The sequence below is a fragment of the Ammospiza caudacuta genome, chromosome 21, assembly GCF_027887145.1.
Source record: "Ammospiza caudacuta isolate bAmmCau1 chromosome 21, bAmmCau1.pri, whole genome shotgun sequence".
Taxonomy (NCBI): Eukaryota; Metazoa; Chordata; class Aves; order Passeriformes; family Passerellidae; genus Ammospiza; species Ammospiza caudacuta.
In genome coordinates, this window is record NC_080613.1 from 7951253 (window position 1) to 7976431 (window position 25179).

The 25179-nt window shown below is 48.4% G+C and overlaps 1 protein-coding gene across 1 annotated transcript in view; it reads left to right on the plus strand.

Annotated features, from left to right (window-relative positions):
* ASTN2 (astrotactin 2) overlaps positions 1 to 14318 on the plus strand; it is a 358985-nt gene extending 344667 nt beyond the window's left edge. Inside the window, exons 21-23 of the mRNA XM_058818098.1 lie at positions 5842 to 5942; positions 7122 to 7305; positions 14073 to 14318. Of these exons, the coding sequence (XP_058674081.1) occupies positions 5842 to 5942; positions 7122 to 7305; positions 14073 to 14310 (523 nt within the window). The 3' untranslated portion in view covers positions 14311 to 14318. The remainder of the gene's footprint in view (positions 1 to 5841; positions 5943 to 7121; positions 7306 to 14072) is intronic.
* Positions 14319 to 25179: the final 10861 nt, after the last annotated feature.

A 25179-nucleotide genomic window follows, 5' to 3' on the forward strand; every position in this document is an offset into this window, starting at 1 on the left:
ATGTGTGTGTGTGTCAGCACGCTGGGGCTGGGTGCGTGCCAGCCCCGCCAGCCTGGGCTGTGCAGGAGGCACGGACAGGCTGTGGCCAGCCAGGGAGGGATGGCAGGACGTGCATGTAACACCTCAGCCAGGGCAGGATTTGTGTTTTCAGGCTCGGCGTGACGGGTGCTGGTGGTAGCCACGCTGCCAGGGGAGGGAGAATCCATCACGCTGTGAGTGGGACCCCAGCCAGGGCTGCCCTTGCCGAGCTGCTGGAGTGAACAGCAAGAGTCTCGTGGCTGCAGAACGCGGCACCAAGCCCAGGCAGATCAGCCAAGCTCAAGCCAAGCCCCACTGGCTGGAGCATCATGTGGTTGCACCACTCTGGAAAGCTTGAGGCTGTGTTTTTGTGTGACACTGGGCTCTAGAGCAGCACCTCTGCCCTGCCCTTCATTCACATGGGGTCTGTCCTTCCTCTGCCCTGTCCTTCATTCACATGGGCTCCTTATTGCTCTCCACACTTTCCTGAAGGGAGTGTATAGACAGTTTGGGTTGGTTTCTTCCACTGGGCAGCACTGACACAACCAGAGGATGCAGTCTCCAGCTTGTCAGGGAAGGTGTATGTTGGATATTAGGAAGAAATTTTTCACCCCAAAAATAATAAAGTACTGGAATGTGCTTCCCAGAGTGGTGGTAGAATCACCATCTTTGGATGTATTTAAAAAAAGACTGGATATTGCTGCTATAGTCTAGTTGAGGTGTTAGGGCATAGGATGGGCTCGATGATCTCAGAGGTCTCTTCCAACCTCATTATTCTGTGGTTCTGTGTGATTCTCTCAGAGCCTGGATTGGCCACACAGACATTGCATGTCCCAGTAGACACATGCTTAATTAGTGAGGGGGTTGGCATCTGTGGGAGTGCTAATTGAGCTCCTTATCAGAGCCTTACTCTGCAGTCCATGTACAGCATCTCACAGAGCAGCTGCACCAGCCCAAAGGCCTCAGGAAGAGCAGACAAGGCAGACCAGAAATGCCTGTGGTATCTCTGTAGGGTATAAAGAACTCAGCAGCCCAGCTAAGGAAGGTCAGGCTCAGAAGTCCTTATCTCACTTCCCGCAAATGAGGATCATGAGTAAAGCACTCAAACGTCATGAGCATCATGAGAGGCAGTTAAGAAAACATGCTGTCTATAAATAAGTAACATGTTTTGAGCTTTCATTCTCTGCCTTAAGAGTTTTGTGCCTGTATAAATTTGTGGTTTTGGTTATTTTCTCTGCATTGAGAAAATATCCAGATAGAAAGGATAGAAGCATTCTTTTCTGGTATTTAAATCTCTTGAAATGCAATAGACAATCTCAACAGCCACTGGGTTCCAGGAACCAAAGCATTAACATCCCCCTCCTGCTTTCTCGTCCTCCCCAAGAGGCATCTTGAGCCTGGTGATAAAACCCAGCCTTCAGCCAACACTGGGTGGGGAATCTATGAGGAAGGTATTGACATTTCCTGAGGCAAATGTTGATTGGTTTCCATCTCTCCTTGAAAGTTCCTTCAGGTCCCAATAGATTTGAATTTAGAAGTAAACATTTAACCAGCATTACCTTATAGGACTTCATATGCTGTGATTTGCTGCATTTCCAGGCATGGAGGGCTGATCCCTGCCAAGAGCATGTGCGTTTGGACCTCTTTGAAACCTCTTCAGTTAAAATTCATTCTAGTATTTCTAAAAATACAAGTTTTCATGTAGGATCTTACTGAAGGCACAGGTGAAGAAGAGAATCAGTTGTGAGACAGTAGCAGGGAGCCTGGAGCTCCTTTGGAAAGCACAGGGAGAAGATGAGGAAATGTGGTGAGGAAGGTTTATCACTAAACAAAACATCTCCAGAGTATGAAGGAGCTTCTGCCAGATTGTAGCTACCATATGGCATTCCAGGTTGTCTGGCTTGGTTTCGTGCAATGACTGTAGGTCTGAGACCTTTTAGTTCCTGGCTTTGACTTCACCCCAGAGGTCTCAGAACCACTCTTTGGCCTCATTTACTTACAAATTACCAGGGCTGGCCTATTCAAGTGCAGCTGTATCCTCATCTGTGGGGAGGATGCCTGGCTTGGTCTTGGCCCATAACTCTGTAATAAATTTGAGTGGGGCAGGAGGATCTCCATGGAGTGCTGCAAAATCCCACCTTGCCCTTGGCTTGGCTCCCTCCCTCAGTGTGAACATTTTGCCCATGGTTTGTCATGTAGATGCAGAATCATGGAATGGTTTGGGTTAGAAGGGACCTTGAAGCTCATCTCATTCCCACCCTCCACCATGGGCAGGGACACACCTTCCACCATCCCAAGTTGCTCCAAGCCTTTTCCAAGATGGTCTTGAACACCTCCGGGCTTGTGGAGTCCACACCTGCTTTGGTAACCTCACCACCCTCATTGCAATGAATTTCTTCCTAATACCTTATCCAAACCCACCCTCCTTTAGCTTAAAGCCACATCCCCATGCCCTGGTGGTCTCTCTGCCACTGGCCACCCCACTGTTGTCTCATTGGGTCCTTGCCTGCATCAGCTGAAGGTTTCCAGCAAGATGTGAATGCTGGGTTTGCACAGAGACACAGAGACAGACGCAGGTCTTTGCAGTCCCTTCTCTTAATTGTCCATTTCCGGGAATAAAAGAACAAAACTAAACCCCAGCACTCTGCACAGTGCCATTAACTGGCCATAAAAGTGTTTTGCTGCAGAGGCTGGGTGGTCAAGTGGTTTGAGAGCAAGATTGGAAACCATCATCTCCCGAGTTTTCAAACTGTTCCTGTCACTGAGCCTCTCCGGGGCACAATGCTTCACCCCATATGTCTCTGTTTACTGTCGATAAAACAGAGCTATTAATACTGCTGTGCTTCAGGGTGATCTTTTGGACTGTAATTAATGTTAAAACCTTCTGAGGTCACAGGCTGGAAGGAGCTGGAGGGGTGCAGGGGCTGTGTGCTGCTGGGCTGCCAGCCTCCAGCCCAGCTGGGGTGATTCCAAAGCATGTCATTCACAAGGAATGGAGATGAGAGGGTTTCCTCTAAGGTTCTTGAAAGAGGACTGGCTCCAGGTGAGGTAAAGCAGTTGGGTTTGTTCACAAAAAAGAATTTTTGACGAGATCAAAATCACTTTAATTCTGATGGTTTTCCATTTACATTGTTGGATTTTTTCCCTTACATCATCATCAAAAACAAAAAAAAAAGATGAAATGAGGGTTTGTTTTTTGACATCTATTTTTTAACCTAGGCTTGACCAGGAGAGATGCTCTTGGCAGCTGAGTGACTTTGCTCCTGTGTGAGCTGGGCAGAGGGGAGGAGTGCAGTCAAAAGGCTCACACAGGTCCTCAGCATCACCCAAAGGGGTGGATGTGCTTCAACATCCAACCAATCCTCCTGACCCCAGCGGTGATGGAATAGGTGAAATGGACACTGATTGCTGAATATTACAATTATGTTTTGATAAAAGTCTTCTGTTTTCCAAGGAAAGCGCTCTGCCACTGATTGCCTCAGAGCTAATGGAGCCAGCCTGAGCTGCTGCAGGCAGAGCAGAGGTTACACATTAGCTCTGCTCACCCTTTTCCCAAAGCAAATGTCACAGACATTTTTTTATGAAAAATCCTTTCCTTAGGATTTTTCCTCCTGAGAAGCTGAGAGGCCTCAGGAACAAAATGTAAACAATGGTTATCTGCTGCTGTGGAATGCAACAGGTGCATCTGTAATTGGCCCATGTTAGAGGATGAGAGGGTAAGAGAGTAAAAGCATATGAGAGTAAAAGGGGTAAGAGAGTAAAAGGCAAGAGCTAAGAGCTAAAAGAACGAGGTTCCCATTACAATACAATAAATCTTCTTCTGTGTTGAATATTCTAATTCTCACCAACCAATCTAGTACAAGATACAAATCCTATAGCATTTACATACAGCCTATAAGAATCATTACATCACCACACTGTGTTACATTATAAACCCTACAAACTCCTCTTTGGGCCCTTCTGCCAAGCTGTAGGGTCTGCTCTGACCCTTGGGCCTGTCTGCAAGCAGAGGGTGTTGTTCCATCAAAAGGGGATCACCTTCAGCTGGCCACACCATTGTTTTCCAGTTGTTCAGTAACTGAGGGATCTCAAAGCTTGCTTTCATTTCAATCTCACTTATAGTTTCCATATTCTCAAAATCTTTTGCCAGGCAATCATATTTATAAGGCTTTCCTGTTTCATCTTCCCCAACACCCCTTCCCAACCCTAGGTACCCCTGTTGGTGTTGCTGAGACACAAACCTTCCCTGCCACCATCAGGAGACTCCTCACTGCCCTTGAAGGGAGGGAAAGGGCTGGTGGCACCTTCAGGATGGGGTGCAAAGCCCTGCACTCAGACTCCTGCATGGAATTGTGTGCTGCCCTGTTGCTCTGTGTGTCCCTCAGTGAGATCAGCCTGTGTGTGGTGCTTGTGAAGCGGCACAGTGTGGATGGATGTCCTTCTTGAGAAACTCTCACTCTGAGCAATGCTCCTGGTAAATTAAGGAAAATGCTGTCATGCCAAAAGGATTAAACAGCATCTCCTTGGGTGAGCTGAGCGCGTGCATCCCCTGTGTGCCCAGCTTTGTGAGAATGGGGGCTGTCCCTGCACACAAGTGAGGTCCTTGGCAGTCTGCTGGCATCCTTTCAGACTGCAAGCATTGTCAGGGAGCTAATGCTAATTGCTTGGAGGGAATCTGTCCTGTGCTGGGAATTGCTACCGTGCAGATGTCAGTTCTTATCAGCCACATGTGGGATGTGCAGCGCCTGCAGGGAGGAGAGAGGGGGCTGGCAGTGCTCGTGTGTGGGGTGGGAATGAGGGAGGCATTGCTCCTGTCACCCCCAAGGATGCTAAGGACTTAATACCATTACTTAAATAAACAGATGTCAGGGTCTCAATCCCATTTAAGCTTCAGCTGCTTTTATAATGCTCCTTACGCTTACTTGCAAGAGCTGGTCAGTTTTACCTTAGGCTAAGGAGGGGTGGCATGTTATTTCTCAGGCTGAGAACCCCACCACCAGGCATCTCAGACCTCTGAGGGGTTCAAACCAGCCCCTGCACTTTGTCAAAGCCAGCGTGAGTTGGCATGCCCAATTCAGAGTGAATAAACATGAACTGATGCCTTTTGGGAGGGTGGACAGAGGATTGTCACCCCTGCTGCGAAGAAGCATTCTCATCCTGGAGCTTTGATGCCCTGAGCAGGACTCTGGGCTCAGCATCCCAGGACGTTCCATGCAGCCACAGCCTGTTTATTCAATGCTCCATCAGGCACAAAAGCCATATTTTACTGTCAGATGCTCTCCATTAGCTTCAAGTGTGAAATTATCATTCCCACCCTTTAGCCAGCCCCACCCTTGTGAGGAAATGAGGCAGCAAAAAACTCAAGGGCCGTTCACAGGATGAGTACAAGCTGTCACTTGTCAGCACAGAGCCCACTTACAGCAAGAATTACTGCCCTGCTCTCTGAAGGGCCAGAGAGGAGCCCAGATCACAAACAGCACCGTGTTGTAATGTAATGTTCACATCAGGGCATGGCAGAGCAGCCCTGAGGTGTTTGCATCCTTCTGCAGTCAGGAGGGCTCAGGGTGAAGCCCCACAGGGGTCTCTGGGATGAGGGGAGAGGAAATGGAGCCCCACAGATTCCAGAAAGGGATGAAGTGACCTGTCCCAGGGTTCTCCTCTGTTCCAAGAGATCATCTCACATCTCCTTGAGATGCCAAAACTGACTGATAGTGCCTGGACCACAATTTTCCTTTCTCTTCTGAAGGCTGGTTCCCTTAACAACCTGGTGGTGTGGGACTGAAGGATCAAGACATTGTCTTCCTTTTGTTTCCTGCCTTCCAGATTTACCCTGTATGCAGTGGATACACGAGGGAGACACTCAGAGCTGAGCACAGTCACCCTGAGGACAGCCTGCCCGCTGGTGGATGACAGCAAGGCTGAAGGTCAGTGTCCAGGTGCCTTGTGTTCCACACCAGGAGACATTTCATGCTGGTTTTGATTTTCCTCTCTTCACTGTGCCCCCAAAAACCTGCCCAGGCCCTTCTCTCCCAGTGGGAAGGCTCCTTTAAATTCACCCATGGGCACAGGGATGTTCTTCTGGGGATGGATGACAAATTGCAGGAGTGTCCAGGGGCAAAGCCTCCTTGGCTGGGCAGTGGTGACTCCATGGCATCCTTGCCATGCCTGGCTGTGGGAGCTGGTGCTGTGTGTCTGACACAGGCCCCTGCAAGAAGAGTAATCCCACAAACCTGAGAGAAGCAGCCCTGGCTGGGCCATGCAGGGCACCCTTGGGTGTTTGAAGGGATGCTGGGGGCAGCTGCATCAGTTTGGAAACAGAAATGTTGATAAAAGCCCAGCTACTTTTGCACATTTGCATTGTTCAGTTTTGAAACTGATCCCACTTGTCCTTACACCCAAACCAGAGCACCTGGCTGCTTTCAGGTTTAAAAGGATTCCTCTAAGTTTTAAAGGATTCCTCTAAGTGACCATCATGTTACCTCTTCTCTTTCTTGCTTGCTTTCCATTGGGAATATCACACAGAAAAATATTTTGATTAGTGCAAGGTTCAATAAGAAAAGCATTCACATGGAAAAACAGCAAACAGGAGACTAAGGAGAAAGGAGGAGATGCAGTTTTGTGCATTTCTCATCTCCAAAAAGACATTTTTTTTCTCTCTAGCTGAGAGTTAACTCTCTTGTTTAACACACCTGAGCTGCTCCAGCCAATGCCCACAATGAATAGGGGCTGCATTTCTGCCTGCAGGGCCTTCCTGGGATCAAGTGTTGATGTCTTCCTACTCTTTAGCACCATATCTGCCAAGGGCTTTTGGTTTGGTGAAGCTGGGAAGAGCCTGACTTCCCTTCCTGGGAGGATAAGGCTGTCTGCCTGTCCTGGTGGCTTTTGCCTCTCCTTTTGCTCCTTCATGGAGTGTTGCTGGAGTGTTTGTGGGGGCTTTGCTCATGCAGGATCAGCCTGAGGAGTTGCTCTGCAGTCACTGACCCTCACTGCAGGCAGTCCCAAGGCATTGGCAGCCATTCCAGCCCAGCCGAGGGCTCTGCTCCTCCTCATCCCACGTTAGCACCTTCAGCTGGTCATTAATGCCATGCCCTGATCCTTTCCAGAGATAGCTGACAAAATCTACAACCTCTACAACGGCTACACGAGCGGGAAGGAGCAGCAGACAGCCTACAACACCCTGATGGAGGTCTCTGCTTCCATGCTCTTCCGAGTCCAGCACCACTACAACTCCCACTACGAGAAGTTTGGGGACTTCGTCTGGCGCAGCGAGGATGAGCTGGGGCCCAGGTACCTGTCCCTTCCCTGTGTCCTGCCCTGCCCCAGAGCACTCCTCTGCTTGGCCACTGGGGATGTGACCTCCTTGTAGCTAAGAGGAGACCCCTTTTGGTGTTCACCAAGCTGTCCTGCATCCCCTTGGAGCACCAGGTCCTGCTCAGTCCATGGATGAATGCTGGTGGGACACCTGGCAGCTGGGTGCTCTTTGTATCACCCAGCCTGAAGTGGGTGAGCTGGGGGCTTGGAAACACTGAGGAGTGGGGGGAAAAGTGTCTAATTGTAGGAGCATCAGGGGGTGGGACGGTGGGGATGGATGGAGATGAGAGATCTCTGCTGCCAGGTCTGGAACTTGGGGTTCATTGCAAAGGGCCTGGGTGCAGGGCCCTGCTGGGAGCTGCCAAACACAGCTCAGAGCAGGCCCGAGAGAAGAGAGGGGAGAGAGGATGAGAGAGCAAAAGGGTAAGAGAGTAAAAAGGGTAAGAGAGCGCAGTTCCCGTTACAATAAATCTTCTTCTGTGTTGAATATTCTAATTCTCACTAACCAATCTAGTACAAGATACAAATCCCATAGCATTTACATACAGCCTATAAGAATCATTACATTACCATACTGTGTTACATTTTAAACCCTAAAAACTCCTCTTTGGGCCCCTCCTGCCAAGCTGTAGGGTCTGCTCTGACCCTTGGGCCTGTCTGCAAGCAGAGGGTGTTGTTCCATCAAAAGGGGATCACCTTCAGCTGGCCACACCATTGTTTTCCAGTTGTTCAGTAACTGAGGTATCTCAAAGCTTGCTTTCATTTCAATCTCACTTAAAGTTTCTATATTCTCAAAATCTTTTGCCAGGCAATCATATTTATAAGGCTTTCCTGTTTCATCTTCCCCAACATGTGAGACAGGCCTGCAAAAGTTTTTCCTTCTCCCTTTGTTCTTATCTGCTTGTTGGATGTGGCTGAGAGTCTCTCCATAGTACCAGGATGACACCTCACAACTTTACACCTCTTCTGGACATAGATCCAAGCTGTCCTGGGTCTTTTCCTCCTCCACAGATGACCTTGGTCATAGTTTCTTTGGTAGTTCAGTGGCCTCTGGCACAGAGCCACTCTCATCTTCCCCCTGCCTTCCCTCTGATGACACTGCAGGCTTGTTTGTCCTTTGCAATTGTTCCTTTTTTCCTGAATCCCTGGGAGCCATCAGCTTCTTCTTACACATCTTTATTTCTCCCGTTACTTGAGATCCAAACCCCTGAAGGATGCTGCCTAACCTGATACCTGCTCCAAGCTGTGGGACAGCAGGGTGACATTTAAGCTGCCAGTTCCAGGACCCAGCTACATCTGGAGCCCATGGTCAATCTGGCTGCTGTTTGCTGTCCCCACTGAGCCAGGGGAGTTCCTCCCAGCACTCCTCTGCCCTGAGAAATACATGATTTGCAGCCAAGGGGATGGATCTATAAAAGCCAAGGCAGCTAGTGACAAGAGAGAAGCTCTGACATCCAGCCTGGCTTCTCAGGGAGCCTGGACAGAAGCAGAGTCACTGACGCAGCAGGAGGCAACGAGGAATTTTTAGTTTTTTCTAAATTGTTTTGCCAAGGGAGGCCATCTCATAACAGGATTTTAATTGACAGGCTGCTCTCCTTCCCAGGGGGACAGGCATTTTTGTACCTTGAAATGTTTATCAGATGAGCCTGGGCTTCACAGTGGACGTTCAATCATAAAGCAGAGCGACAAGAGGGGAGCCAGCTGCCTCTGTGTAATAAATACATCACACCGAGGCCCTCGTGAGCCCAGTTTCCATGAAAGCCACAGGTTACTGCAAACAGCTGCTGGCAAGAAGGCACACTGACAGCCAGATGTCCCAACCAGACCGTTTACATTAAGGAGACATTAAAAACTTAGCTCATAGGTGGCCCTAAACCAGGATTTTCCGTGGTCAGCAGCATCTCAACACCTGGCTTGCCTCATCCTGCTCATCTCCTCTCGCAACCACAGCCCCTTTCCTGCTCCCCCCATTCCTCTCACAGACACTGAGTGAATCTCACACAGTTAATCTGTTCCAACAAGACAGAAGAATCTGTCTAAATCAGTGAATTTTAATGCTACTGTGCATCTAGACCTCTGGATCCCTGCAGCCAGCCTGCTTCCTATCACAGCCACGGGGAGATTTCACCATTATTTTCTCTTGCTGTGTTTTCAGGATGATTCTTATGACCACTGCAAGCTGGGTACAGCTTTTAAGAGGAGGCAGAACAAATAATTAAATTAAAATCTTCTTTCCATGTCCCTATTTGTGGCTACCAGCAGCACTGGGGTCAGTGCATGGCACCAGCCCAGGGCTCACAACCTGTCCCCTGCCCCAGCCAGTCACCCAGGCAGGCAGCTGGGCTGGCCAAGGGACATGAAATGCATGTCCAGAGCAGCTGCCTTCTGGTACAAGGGGGAATGCAATGTTCTGATGGGAGGCTGTGATAAGAAGAGGCCATCGAGTCCTGGACTCACTGTCCTCACACACAAGGGTCTGAAAGACCCAGGTCAGTTCTCAGCAGAGTGGAAAATCTGAATTTATGACAAAACCACCTCATAGAGGAACACAGCAGCCAGGCAGCCACCCCTCCCTGCAGTCTCAGGAATCTCATTCTTCCTTCCAGCCCAGGTATCATTCCTTAGTGGCTCCTTCATGCTGCTTTCAGTACCTCCCTCCAAGGTGAGGCAGGTCAGGGCTTGGCTGTCTCTGGATATAGTTTCATCCCCTATCAGCCCTCAAGGTGAGTGCTGGCTGTCCCCTGTGCAGCTGGAGGGGACAAACACCCCATCAGGGACACCCCTGGCACGGGGCAGAACAGGGAGCTCCTGCTCTCTGGCAAATCCTTGCAGAGCTGGGGCTGTCCAGGGCCTCAGGGCCCTGTGTCTGTTGATGCAGGAGCCCTTGGGAAGTGCCCTGGCAGCAGACACCCATCCCCTCCCATTTCCTCTCCCCCTCCATGCCATGAGGCACCGCAGAGGGAAGTGCCTGCTTAGAGCTGTCGCTATTTTTAAATCCCCCTCTTCATCATTTGTGACTGTGCTGCGACCTCCTAAATCCACACCACCTAAGTGCAGTCCAGAACCAATCCCTGGCTCCTCTGGTGGCAGAGAGGGCACTGCTGGCCCACACCAACATGGGGACATCCCCATCTGGGCTGTGGGGTCACTTCATCCCTTGGGGTCCAGCCACAGGCAGCCAGGAGAGTGATTCCCCTCTTGCTGTCCCCTCCCAGTCCCTGCCCTTTAATAAGGCAATAAATTGCAATTTCTGGCAGGGATGAGGTTGGTCAGCATTTAGGAAGATTTCATTTCCAGTATTTGAAAAGGTGGTCGTTCTGACCCGACAGCCCTCCGTAGGGAGCACTTGGGTAATACCCAGGCCTTGATTTATGGTGTTAAATTGGCAGCCCAAGAGCTGCTCCTGTAATTTATTACCCAGTCTTCACCAGAAAGCCTCTCTCTCTTTCTCACCCCTCCCTTCACCCACTCTGTCTCTCTTCCTCCTTGTTTTTTTTTTTTAAGAGGGAACAGCTGACAGCCAAAAGCTAAATCTAACATTTACACATGACTTCATTACCCTGCTAAAATAAATGACTCAAAGCACTGAAACCCATCAAAACTGCAGCTTTGGAACTGGACATCAAAAGTGAAGGGCCTGATTCCCTCTGCCCCATCACCCTGTCTCCTCTGTGACCACAGTTCAGTGTTTTCAGTGTCTCACAGAGCCAGCCCTTCATGTGCCTCATCCCATCCTTAAAAACAGGTTTTTCCTGGGATTGACTGCACAGAGTGAGCTGTGGATGCAGCAGGTGTGTGGAGACACTCCAGGAGAATCCCAGCCTCTGGCACAGCAGGCATCAGCAGGTTGGGGTGGTTTGACCCCTGGATTTCTTGCCATCCTTGAAGGGCTTCCCATATGTAGGAATATTTGCCTGGATAAGAGGCCTGAGTATATACAAGGAAGCAAGGACAGCATGGTGAGTTCTAGCAATATCCAGGAGATCATTAAAGTGTAGTGGAGCGAGTAAGGAAATAGGAAAGTAGAGAAGGCCAAGGGAAATGGAGGCAAAGGCAGGTTGTGTGGGAGAAAAGTGAGAAATGGGTGAGGAGATCTGTGGAGGGTTGGATAGGGGAAGTGGTGAGAAGGGAATAGAGGAAGGGAAGAGTGGAATAGAGGAAGGGAAGAGTGGAATAGAGGAAAGGCAGAGAGCCACTGGCCAGCTGAGATATCCACTCCTTGTGTTGATGTTGGTTACCCACCATGAGGGTTTTCCTCAAGGGCTGGTTGTGGCCACTCCTCATTGCTCCCCTCTTGCTGTGCCTGGGAGAGGCCTTGTGGTGAGCTGGAATAGTAACCAGTTTGGGGGGAATACCCAATGATTGCTTGTTTGATCTTTGAATAAGCAATTTCCCTGTGTTGGCACAGCATTCAGGTCCATGGACACCAGCCCAAGAACAAGCTAAAGGGCTGGGGAAGGGCCAGCACCCCAATTTGGTAGTAGAGCAGCTTTGGGATAAATCAGGGTGATTATGGAGTTGTGGTCTTAGAGAGATGAGATTTTTCCTCTGTGAGGGTGCTCTGGCTGAGTGATTTTCTGGGCATGGCCAGCTGACATAAAAGTCCATCCCAGAGGTGATGTGGGTCCTGTGCTTGTTCAGCCTTCCCTGAAAGGGAGAACCAGTTCAGATGTTGAGAAAATTTCCCAGCATGAGGATGGGGAGCACGGGAAGGATCGTGACTCCTGACTCTAGGAACAGGTCAGAAGAAATTCATCCAGGCAGGTTGATCCCAGCAGGAAGTGGCAGAGGTGATGGCAGTGACTGATTTGCTGAAGTTTGGCAGCTGTAGGGACAATCACTACAGAGTTTGCTTTGCTGCTGAGCTGAGCTTGAATCAATCAGCCTTCACCAAAAGCACCTAATGCCATCATGGAATTTGTGGCTCCAAGGGGCACACATCCAGCAGCACAGGACCTGTTCCTGGCATAGTGTCAGCTCTTGGTGTGTGGTGGGAGCACCAGATGCTGTAGAAGGTCAGGTGGCTGCTATGGAGAGAGTAACGTGAGTAGAGGTGTTGTGACAGAGCTCAGCCCATGACATCATTATTACAGATGTGTGTAGCTAACAAGGCTCAAATTGCCCTCAAGTTTTTATTATCATAATTTTTTACTTTTATTTTTAATTAATTTATTTTTATTTTTATTATTTATCTTAATTTTTATTTTTATTCTTTGCCTTGTGTCTTCGTGGATAAAATCCATAAATGGATACCAGGGAATGTTGTCCAGGCAGGCCCAACTTCCTTTGTTCTTCCTTTGCCCTCAAAGCTGACCCAGAGCACATCACCCTGGGGAGGAGTGGGACAGTTTTCTGTGTGCAGCCCTGGAGGAGCAGTGGTTTCCTGCAGCCTTTGATGCATTGTTCCCACTCTGGATGGAGAGTCTGATCTGGCTGGGGGTGCCAGGATGCCCTCTTGTCTCCTGCCACCGTCTCTGCCCTCTGTGGTGGCATTGAGGTGACCCTGACCAGCCCTTCCCTGGTGTCCCATCTCCAGACATCAGGCTCCCAACGCTCCCCCTGGGCTGGGAGCAGCTCATAGCCTGAGCTGCAACACCACTCAGCTTTCATAATCAAATAATCCCCATGTTTATGCCTTGCTGACTGAGAGTGCTGCCCCTGACATATCATTATCGGGAATTTACATTCCTGCAGGAACTGTGAAATCCCCAACTCCTGAATCCAGAGATTTCCTGTGGCACCAGAGGGAGAGGAAATAATCTGTGATCTTGAAACTTTCAGACCACCGAAGTAAACCCTCTTCCCTCCCTTTGTTTGATTTAGCACTTTGCAGACTCCCACAAGGGGATTCTTGGTTTCTTACGGGTTTATTTTGTTTTGTCTTAATGTGTTGTGCTTTTTTTTCCTCACTCTTCCAGTGTCAGTCCTTTTGGGCTGTTTACCTCCTGCAGACTTGGGAAATCAGGAAAGAGAGGGCTGTGCTGGTCAGTCAGGGGCATGTCACAGACATCTTTTATGAAAAATCCTTTCCTTAGGATTTTTCCTCCTGAGAAGCTGAGAGGCCTCAGGTACAAAATGTAAACTATGATTATCTGCTGCTGTGGAATGCAACAGGTGCATCTGGGATTGGTCCATGTTGGTTGTTTGTAATTAATGGCCAATCACAGTCAGCTGGCTCGGACTCTCTGTCCGAGACACAAGCCTTTGTTATCATTTCTTCTTTTTTTATTCTTAGCTAGCCTTCTGATGAAATCCTTTCTTCTATTCTTTTAGTATAGTTTTAATGTAATATATATTATAAAATAATAAATCAAGCCTTCTGAAACATGGAGTCAAATCCTCATCTCTTCCCTCATCCTCAGGCCCCTATGAACACTGTCACAGGGACAGGAAGGTGCTGGGGGTCCCACCAGGATGCCAGATGGGGCCAGCACTTGTGCTGGAGCTGGCCAGGATCATATGGTGGTGGTGACAATTTAGCTGGGCAGAGTGTCCCCAGGGCACACAAGCTGCTCCAGTGTGTCAAACCTGAGTTCTTGATGCTGTGAAATGGTAGATATACCCAGAACTTTGGGAAAAACAGGGCTTCTCTCCACTTGGATCAGGAAAGACAACATCTTAGGCAATGGGTCTTGTCCATTCTTGCCACAAGACAGAGCCAGTGGCAGAATGCAGAAATCCTGACTCCTGTTCTCCCGTGTTCCTTGCCTGCCCTGCCCTGTTCCCATCTCTGTCCCCTGCAGGAAGGCTCACCTGATCCTGAGGAGGCTGGAGAAGGTGAGCAGCCACTGCTCGACGCTGCTGCGCAGCGCCTACATCCAGAGCCGCACCGAGACCATGCCCTACCTGTTCTGCCGCAGCGAGGAGGTGCGGCCGCCCGGCGTGGTCTGGTACAGCATCCTGAGGGACACCAAAGTCACCTGCGAGGAGAAGATGGTCTCCATGCTGCGCAACACCTACGGGGAGTCCAAGGGGCGGTGAGGGAAGGAGCGGGGCCTGGAGCTGTGGGAGGCAAAGGGACTCCGAGGAGTCGAGGACTTGTGATGTGCTGAGTGGCTGGTGGGGTTTGGGGTCGGGTGATGAAGGGGACAGCGAGGCCAAACAGGACTTTTTCTCACACAGACAGCAGAGAAACAAGAAATGAGCAAGTTGGACTTTTTTTTTTTTTTTTTAATTTTTCAAGAGCGAAAAGAAAAAAAAAAAAAAAAAAAAAAAAAGAAATCACCTAATTTGACTCAGCATAAAAAAGCCTCTCCTTTTTAATCTTTTCTTACTGAATTTCCTGGACTACACGCTCCAAAACCCTGGGAGGAGGAGATACCCACTCGAGGCCAGGGCCAGGCAGAGGGGAGCTGATGGGTGCAGGGTGATCCCCTCCCTGCCCTGCCTGCCCTGCCTGCCCTGCCAGCGGGCAGCAGCCGTGGGGCCCCGGTGCCGTGGTGGCCAAGGACGCCCGAGGAGGTGGCGCGGGTGACACCAGCGAGGGTCCCGGGGCAGGGAGCCAGGCAGGTGCCCGGGACGCTGCAGGCAAGCTGGGCTTTTGTAGCACTCCGGGTGGACGGGGTGGCTCCGTGTGCAGCCTTTGTTGGAAAGGCTCCCGGCAGCTTGTTCTGTGCATTAAAGATTCATATCGAGTCCACCTTCGCTGCCTCACTGGTGTTTCTTCCTGATGTGGTGTCGCCTCTGCTTGGGCATCCATGGGGATTCAGTTCTGGTGTGGCGCTCCTGGGATGTGGCTGAGGTGAGGGAGCTCAAGATGGATGCACAAAAAGGAGGGAAAGAGGGAAACGTGCAGCTTTTCTTACAGGGTCCTCCCCTCCTCAACACCCAGCGTAGTCACTGGTCCCAGTGGGAGCTGGAAGTGTGTGGGAAAGCCCAAGAAGAAAGCCAGGGGCTAAAAAGACATGGAGAATCTGGTTTGTTTTACTGTCAGATGTGGGTTAGGCTGGCCTGGGCTCCCTGTGGGTAATGGATTTCTCAGCCTGGTAGCCAAACCAAAAAGTGCGGGAGGGTGAGAGGGGAAAAAATACAAAAATCAGATCAGCTCAAAGCTATTGCTTTTTCCTTCTTAAAGCAGAACAACGAACCTGGAGAGGTAAGAGAGAGGAGTGTGGGTTGAATTAATCAGTTTAGTCAGCCCAAAGCAAATAGTTTTGTTTAGTTTTTCAGGTTATTTAACCCTTTAACATCAAATCCAACAAACAGGAGGTGAGTTTCAAAGCAAAAATGTTTTCAAACCAAACAACAGTGCAGAATTTGATGTCAACAAGGTTCAGACAGAGACCTTTTTCTTCTTGAGCTAAACCTATTTGCCTGATTTGCACCCAGTCAAATAATTCTGATTGTTGCTTCTGAACTTCTCTTTTTTTTTTTTTTTTTTCCCTCTTTGGTTATGTCTCTTCATTTGAGCTACATTCATCTGCTTTGGGAAGGACTCCAGCACCTGCTCAAAATCTGCTGAAGTTCACAGAAAACTTTGCTGTGACATTACATCCTGTAAGACAAGCTCCAAAGCATTGCAGGTTGCCTGAGGTCTTAATTTTTAAGCTAAATTCCTTTTTTGATGGACAGAGGGAAGACGATGACACTGAGGGCTCTGGGCTAAGGCCTGTGTGTCACTGACAGTCGTACCACACCAAAAACAAAGACCAAGGGAGGATCATGGCACCACCATGTGTAAAAATCTGAGTGCCCAGCACTGCTGCTGCCTCTTCACCATCCCTTTGCCCTTTGGGGGTGAGTGGTGGCCTTGGAGTTTGGTTGTGGGGTGAAGGAGATGATCGTGATTTGTTGCAGTCAAATGAAGAGTTTGGTTTTCCTGGTTGGAGCTGCAACAACAAACAGCAAAAGCCTTGGAATGCCAATGTGGGGGTGCCTGGGCAGTGCCCAGAGTGGTGTCAGACCAAGCTGGCCATTTTATGTGCTGCCAGGACACAGGGTGTGCACTTTGGGTGAAAAACCCCCAAATCTCCCTTTGGAGCCACTGATGCAGAGTGACTGGGACTGATGTGCAGTTTTGAGTGCCATGGTATAAGAAAGATATAAAGGCATTGCAGAATGTCCAAAGCAGGGGCCACAAAGATGGTGAGGAAGGGTGAAAGCCATACAAGTAGAGGCTGTGGTCAAGTTTGTTTAGCCTAGAGGAGACTGAGGGGAAATGATATCACATTTTGCAGCTTCCTCACCAAGGCCAATGGAGGTGCAGGCACTGATCTCTCCTCTCTGGTGGCCAGTGACATTCCTGAGAGAATGGCATGAATATATGTCAGGGGATGGTCAGGCTGGAGCTGCCTCTGCTGCCTGCAGGACAGGTCCCCTGCACACTTGGCAGGACACAGCTCAGGCCAAGGCTGCCAGGGCCAGCAGCAGCCACAGGGAGCTTGGCTGGTCCATCCTGTCCCTGCTGCTTACCGGGTGCAGCTCCAGGTGCTTTGGAGCTGTCTTGTTTTCTCAAGGCTCTGGCCCGCAGCTGTGCCGTTCCCCTGTACTTTATAAACACAGGGGTTTATTTTGTTTTTGTTTGCTTGGCTCGGGGATGATTCATTTCTCTTGGAAGCCCCGTGATGGGGAGCAGCTCTGTGGCCTTGCTGCAGGCAGTGTTGTCCAACCTGAGGGACAAATTGCCTGTGTTTTCTGTGAGTGACTGGGCTGGAGGTGTGACAGGGATAACGCTGCCCCTGGGATCCCTCTCCATTGTGAGTGTGGTGCTAGGTGTTAGGAACAGGAGATGCCAGCCAGAATACAAGGCAGCTGGCTGGCTGGCTGCCCCTCAGCATGTTTTTCTCCTCTCTGACACCACAAGCTCCCCCAGAGTGGTGTTGTTTGCACCTGAGATGTGCATCCCTCACAGAGCTCTGGGGAAAGGACAGAGCTGCAGCACAGGGATGTTTTGTTGCAGATGCTGATGGAAAGGAGACCTTCATCTCCAGTAGCCCTGACTGGGAATAGAGCAGGAGCACAGGCTGGTTGTCCCCTGGATCCACAGTGCAGCTGTGTCCATTGCAGAGGCTCAGTTTGCTTGTTTTGGAAGGCTGCTGAGCAGCTTTGCTTTGCATCCGTGGTGAGACTGGCTGCTCGTACGGGTACATGCACAGAGCGAGTTGTGTGTGAGCCTGTGTTAATGTGTACAGAGCAGGTGGAAGAGTCTAGACTCTGGGCTGCAGGGTTTGATGGCCATTAACCTGTTGTGAAGCACACCTAGCTCCCAGATCAAAGCCAGCAGAGCCTCTGGGCAGTGATGCTACCTGGCACAGTGCACCCAAGCCAAACAAAACGGAGGAATTCGGCGAGGTTACACATCCTCCAGCACACAGCTCAAAGGAAGGGTCTGTATTTTCTCCCTTGAAACTTTGGAGAATGTAACCCTCTGGCTTTCAAGATAAACACTTGTAGTCATAGCCCAGCAATGCTGACAGATGGACCTTTGCTTTATAGTGTACACACACGCACACACAGACCCCTGCCACTCCTCTAACTCCCTCAGGGAAAAGGGACCCCAGCTCCAAAGCAAATTGCTGCTGCCCTGGATGGCAAAGCTGGTTGTTTTTGCCATCCAATACCCTGATTTTGCTGTGCCTGGGCTTTGGCAGACCAGGGGTGATGCTGTCCTGGGTGGGGGAGAGCACCAAAGGGTGGATGAAGCATGAAAAGCAAATGGAGAGAGGGGCAGAAAGATGCCATCCTCCATGTTTAATAGATGAACTACCCAGTTTATTTATTACCCTGAATTTATTTCCCTAATGGGGGAAATAAATATCCTGAAATATTTAAATAAAATACCCTGAAATTATTTCCCTAATGGCATTGCTGGGAAAGGTAACTTGGCTTCAATGGACAGAGTCATCAGCTTTAGGATGAGTTAAGGTCAAGAGGAGAAACCTTCTCCATGTGTCTTTGCAGTGAGTGTATGTGCAGGTAACAGCATTGATGGAGCAGCCATGGGTGCATCCTGCACAGCCTGGCCCTGCTTCCCCCACCCATGCACCCCAGCTCAGCACGGGGAGAGGGTTTCCCTGCAGAGAAACCCTTAACAAGCATTCACTGCCACTTCCAGCATCCTGTGAGAGTCCCAGAGGGCTCACACCCTTGTGGAGGGCACCCCAGATCTGCCCCGTGTCTGGCAGCTGGGAGCTGGTGACAGCTGCAGGTCCCTCCCAGGGCTGCGTGGGGCTGCTCCCTCGGGAGGAGCCTGAACAATCCCCATTGTCCCCACGGCCATTGTTCCCCCCTGGTCCCGGCCAGGCTGCAGCTGGCAGGGCACACAGAGGGGCTGATTGTTTGGGTTTCTGTGCTGCTGATGACATACCACTTTGGGACAGCTTCTTCCCACGGCACAGGCCTCTGGAGTCAAGTGCTGCGTTTGCTTCTTTATTTATTTTTTTGGTTTCTGCTTTTCCTCTTTTCTTTCTTTAAAAAAGTTAAATAAAATAAAAATCTTTTCCTTGGTTGAATGGGACTCTGCTGAGGCTGGGGAAGGAGCCAAGGGTGTGCCAGTGGCTGTGCTGTGTGGGCAGCCCAGGTTCTCATCATCCCAGGGGGTTCCTGCGGGACAAAGCCTTGCAGTGGCACCAATACCCAGCCATGGCAGTGCCCTGTGGTGCCACAGATGACTCAGTAGCCTCAAAACTCACGCCTTGTTTCCCTGGGAGGATGTAAACCACACGTTGTACCTGCTGGGCCAGGGGCAGGATTAGCTGTCCAGAAGCTGAGCATCATGGCATGAATTGTGCACTGTGGGACACAAAGGAAAAGGCTTCTGGTTTATTTTCCTAAGCCTGCCTGCCTCCCAGAGTGTTGGTGGTCATGATGTTAAACCAGGTCCATGGCTCACAGTGCCACCACGGTGGGGTGCCATGCCCTGGGCAGCTCTGGCCTTGCCAGTGCCCCTCACAGCCCTTGGCTGGGGCTGGGGGGCACAAAAATCTGCCAACAGACTCTTGGGGCTGGGCACCAGGAGCTGCCAGGGCTCCAAGGGTTGGCTTGAACCGCTGTGACGTGCTTCAGCTCGGACATTTCCTGTTGTGCCATGAGGGCTGGGGGGCTTTAAGTGCTTGGGTGGAAATTTGAGCATTGCAGTAGTAATAAAGAGTGCGATAAAAAGAATTCCCATTCCCTTCCCTGCACCTGCCCACCCTCCCATCTCTCCAAGCCTGTTTAGCAGATACTGTGACATGGAGCCTTATGGAAACACAGCAGCACAGGGCTTAGGAAAATCCATGTTATTAGGGTGGTGTGTGGAAAAGAACAGGTCTGTGCTACGAGGTGAGTGCCCAAAGACATAGGTGGATTTTGGCATTCACCCAGAACCATCCCCATATCTCAACTCTTTCATCAAAATTGCCAATGGACTTGAAGCATAAGTTGGTTCATCCCTCTAGGCTGGATGAGGATAAAGGAGAGCAGCAGTGATCTTAGGTATGGGGCTCTTATGTTTCTTTAAAAAACATAACTGGGGAAGTAATTTTTAAATAAAAACACTGGCAGATAACATCTTAAAAGCAAGACAAGGAGGGTGGCTACATGGGATGATGTTGCTCTTTGGATTAGTTCTTCGTTCATCATAAGCAAAATGATCAAAAAGTTGTGAATAACCTTTTATCTGAAAAAAAAAAAATAATGGAAATTGTTTTTAACCCCTAACAACCCTCCCCAGGCCTGAGAGAAGTCAGCCAAAAGATTGTCAAGACCTTTAAAACTATTTTGACACAGTATTGCCTCACTTGTACTTAAAAAAAATGAAGACCCTGGCCCTTTGGCTGCATTCTATCAGAGAACTTAGGCCAGTTGTTGACTTGCATGATGTAGGCAGCTGTTACTCCAATTCAGGGCAGAGGCAAGAATCTGGGGCCATCGCAGTGTTGTGGCAGCTAATGAGCAGCAAAAAGCAGAATTTCGGCCCCAGATCCACTCACTTTTCTTCACCTTACAGATGTGTGTGCCTTAGAAACTGAAAAACTGAGGAGGTGGAATAAACAAATCCAGGAAAAGGTAGTGCAGGACCAGAAAAGGTTTGCTGGGTTTGTGTGTCTGTATGTGTGCAAGCAAGTGAACCCATGGGCACAAACCTGCCAGCCTGAACATTAATTTGATTTTCAGATGTCCTTGTTTACATGGAAAGGAGTTTTGTTGGTTTGTTTGTTTGTTTGTTTCATACTTGTGAGTAGTTTTCTTTATATTCCAGTCCTCCTACGGAAGTTTTTTAAGCCTCCGTGTCTTTTTGACATGAATTTTTTCTGCTGCTAACAGCTTCATTTTCCCATTTCAGGATGATCTTTAAGGTCCCTTCCAACCCAAGCCATTCTGAGATTGCCAGTCACCGATGACATGCCTGTCTGAGAAGCATTTGAGCTGGGAGAGGATTTTGCCACATGAATTCAGAGCAATTTAACCAGATTCCTTTAGTGATTGATCTCCAGACAAAACACATAACCTGGGCATAGAAAATGTTGTTCTGACTGTGCATTCCAATTGATCCTGGGGTGGTTTTGCACGTGCAGGAGGAGTGGAGCTGAGCAGAGCCCAGCAGGGGCGAGCTGCCTGCTGCTCCCTGCCTTCATGGCTGCTCCCACCTTCAGGTCTTTATTAATCCCTAATAGATAGCTCAACACACAGCCAATTGATTTGTGCATTGCTATAGACATAGCCCCTTTAATCCTTCATTCCTGAGCCTTTTTATCTACAGCATGTGCTATTGATAGGGCTGTGTGTGACGCACTTATACTCCATTAATAATGCATTGACCAAAGACAAGGATGGTATAGAAAACACAATGCATTCTTGCTCATGAGATTTCTGTCTCTCCCTGCTCAATATGTTGCAGTGGTTTTTCACAGGTAAAATGCACAACTTTTTTTTTTTTTTTTTTTTACTGAATTATTTATGCCAGAATAAAGGGAAAAAAATATTTATTCTCAGAAAAAAAAAATTATTTATTCTCATCCCTCAGTATATTGTCCTGATGACACACAAATTATTGGTGCACACCTCACAAGGCCTTGGTTTGGTGGGGACCAGAGGTGTCAGGGAACGGGTTGGACTCGATGATCTTGAAGGTCTCTTCCAACCTTGTGATTCTGTGAGACTGCAACCCTGGCTCTCTCTAGAACACTGGAGACTGATTTATCTTTATTTGTCTGTTTTTTCATGTGTCCAAAGGCTCTGTACATCAGCTCTCTGGCTGCACAAAACTTGCTTTCAGCCTTGCTTCCCTTCTAGGTAATACCCCTGAGCCAAGGCAGGCTCCCACTGGGAGTGGTTTTATTGATGAACATGTTCTGCATGTGATGAAGGAGCTAACAAGAATATGGACAATATGGATATTTTCAGGCTCTTTCACACCAAAACCTCCACCAGCCTGCCTGGAGAGAAGGGTACCTGAACCCCCTTGGCAGAGCCAAACCCACTGGAGGTGAAATGGCCTCACAGGGCCCTGGCCAGCGCTGCCTCCCTCCACCCTCTGCACCCTCCAACAAAACACAGCGGTTTTCATCCCCCTGCCCCAAAAGCACAGAGATGGAGCAGGATGCTGAGCAGCTGTGCACCCAGATGTGGGACCCCACAGCCACTCAGTGCCCACACTGGGCACCCCCATGGGCGTTGCTCAGGACTGGCTCGACCGAAAGCAAAGGAGACGTGGCAAGAGCGAGGGGTCCAGTTCAGAACTCTTTAATACAAGCTTATATTGTTTGTGTTTCTGATTCTCTGTTCTCCCAACATCTGGGGACATTAACCCTCATATGTGTGTGAGCATGTGTATGAAGATATATACAAAATCACACAGTTAAATATTTAAGCATACAAGGTATTATATATTTATATAATATAGAACTTTAGGGTATAGGAATCAACAATGGCAAAATATTTCTGATGAATCTGACATAACTTTTTTTTTTTTGAGTGAAACATGACCTGTTTTTGAAAGACCAGAGGAAGTTGTTGCTTATTCAAAGAAAGAGAAAAAGCTGTTTAAAGAAATTCTGTGAAAATGATTTAAAAAACATCATGAACCAAAAAAGGACGACTGTTAAAAACTGTATTGAAAAAAAAATAAATTAGATGAACAATTGTGTAAATATAAATTAAAAAAGATGACAATCTTAATAAATAAGCTTTACTATTTACATCTTTATATATTGCTTGGAGACTTAAATTAGATCCGTTAAAAACAAACGAACGCAAAATAAAACCCAAAATTGGAGCAGCAAACGTACAGGCGTGAGGTACAGAATTAAGGGTTGAACTGTATTTTGCTTGTTTCTTTTTTTTTTTTTTTTCTTTTCTCTTTTATACAGTAGACCAGTAGAATTCTTGTGAAAATAGATCCTCAGCACTTCATTGGAGTATTGGTTGACGTGGCTTCCAAAAGGTGCCAAGAAAGATTCCATAATAATAACAATAATAATAATAATAATAACCATAATAATCATAATAATTATAATAAAAAGATACAATATGATACATAAATATGGAAGAGCAGTTGGTAATATGAATACATTTTTCTCTAGACGAGATCACAGTTTTATTTGTAAATATTACACTGATATATATATAATATTACACATATAATATTATATATATATCACATATATATTTATATATATATTTATATATATAGTATGGCTCAATCCTGCTCCCAGTGAAGTCAACAGCAACAAAAACCTGTGTTGACTCGATGGGAGCAAAATTCAGCCTCTCATCTGCAGACAGGTACGTAATTACAGAGGCCGTACAATGCAAACTCCACAATGGTTCCAATTCCCTCTTGAATTGCTGGTGAAATGTTTTGTTAAAGCCCTGGTTCTTTGCACTCAGAAGATGGAAACTTGGTGGTTGAATGTGGCCTCACCAAAAGAAAGAAAAAACAAAGGACTAAAAACTAAGCCAGAATGGGAACCAAAGACAACTTGGACTCGTTAGCTCCGCATCTCGACCCAACAGGACTAAAACTACCAACAAGTAGCACCAAGACTCCTCACTCAACACCTGAAGCCAACCCAAGCTCTTGAGTGTGGCCTCAGAGGAAGTGATTCTCACTCTCAATGAATCTTGGGTGTGTAGTTCCGGTGAAAAGGGGAAAACTCAGTTTGCCAAACGAAGACAGAAACAAAACATTAAGCCTCGCTTTGCTCCTGCTAAAAGGAACAGGGGGGTTTGAACCCCCCCAGGTGGCAGGAACAGCCCAACACTAAATCCCTATTGCCCAAATTGACCTTAGCTCCAAGGAAATACATCTTGGGCCACCTGGACCTGCTCCTGCTGATGTTCTGCACGCTGCTCCCACTGAACTCAGTGGTCAAGGTCCTCCAGGGAAATGGGACTCTTCTTGGGGCTTCAGTATGCCCAGCACATAAGGTCATCTGGAGGCAGGAGTGCTGCTGCACCCTCAACAGGGAGATGGCCTTCACCAGAGGATGGGGTAACATGGAAAAAATCTAAAACTGATCAGCTCTGCTGCACCACTGAGACCAAAATGGGGCCCACAACCATAAAGATATCTAGAGCATATCTCTGCAAGGCATGTGGTCCTCTCCCAGTGATATGAACATGCCCATCAACTCTCACTGGGGCCTCCAGGGATTGGGCAAGATGCTGCTGAAAGGCTGGGAGTTTCCATGGCATCCACAAATAGTTCAAAGGCCAGACTTCCAACTCTGAAACCCCTTTGGGCATCCCAGCCTTGGCTGACTTCACCCCATCCCTTTTTTGACTTCTAGTTCAGCCTTGAATGGGCACAATGGGCTGGAGTGTGGGAAGAGGGGGTCAGCACCCCGCTTCCCCAAAATAGGAATCACCTGTCTGCTCAGGTAGCAGCTTTCTCCTTCCCCCTTCACTCCCAGTCTCTCTCAGCTCTCTGGGATTCAGACTGTGCAGTGCTTCTGAGTGCAGTAATTAGAGCACAGTGAAATACTGATTAAATGCGTGTGTACAGTTGGATAACGTAAAAATAAGCACAAATACACACTTAAAAAAATAATCTGGAAAAAAAAAAATAACAAACTCCACCCCCTCCCTCCCCCCACAAACAACAATATACCAGGGGATCACCCCTTAGCCTTAGTTCCTGGACTTATCACAACACACGAGGAAAACAAAACCAGACAATGTTATAAAACCTCACGGTACTTCTAGGGAAATCTACACTTAGTATATAGCTCTCTACTCAGCTGGCAGAATCGGTGTTTTCCTTTCAAACACACAAAACTAGGCTTTGCTCTTCTTGGATTTGGATTATGCGGGTTTTCTTTTCTTTTTCTTTTCTCCATTTTTTATGGATTTTGTTGTTTTCTTTTTTTCTCTCCTATTCCTCTCTGTAAAGCCTCACACGTTATTTTTTTTTCCCCACTTGAATCACTTGCAGCAAAAAACTTTTGTTGGCTATGGGGCTTTCTCTTTTTTTTCTCTCTCTCTCTCTTTTTTTTTTTTCCCTTTTTTTTTCTTCTTTTTTTTTTTTTTTTTCTCTTAGACACAGGTAAAACCTAAAACAAACCGACAGTTACAACCAAGTGAAACTGAAACTAGTGGAAGGGAGGTAGCTGGAACCCGATTCCAAGAATCCTCTGGTGCCATCCTCCTTTCTCAGCCTGGGGGGTGACAGCGGAAGATGCAAGAAAAGCAGGAGGACACCAGCTCAGCCCTGTCTGCAAGGTGGTGGGGAGGGAGAGGGGTAGCAGCTGATTGGAGTTTCCCACCCCACCGTGCACCATTCGCCGCTTTCTGCTCCAGCTTTCCCTCCTGCTGGCCATGGGCATCCCCCACTGCCTGGTGGCCCCACACAAGGTGCAGCCCTGGCTTACTATGACAGAGAAGATCTTGGCACTAATGTGAAATGGATTTCATGAGCAGCTAAATTTC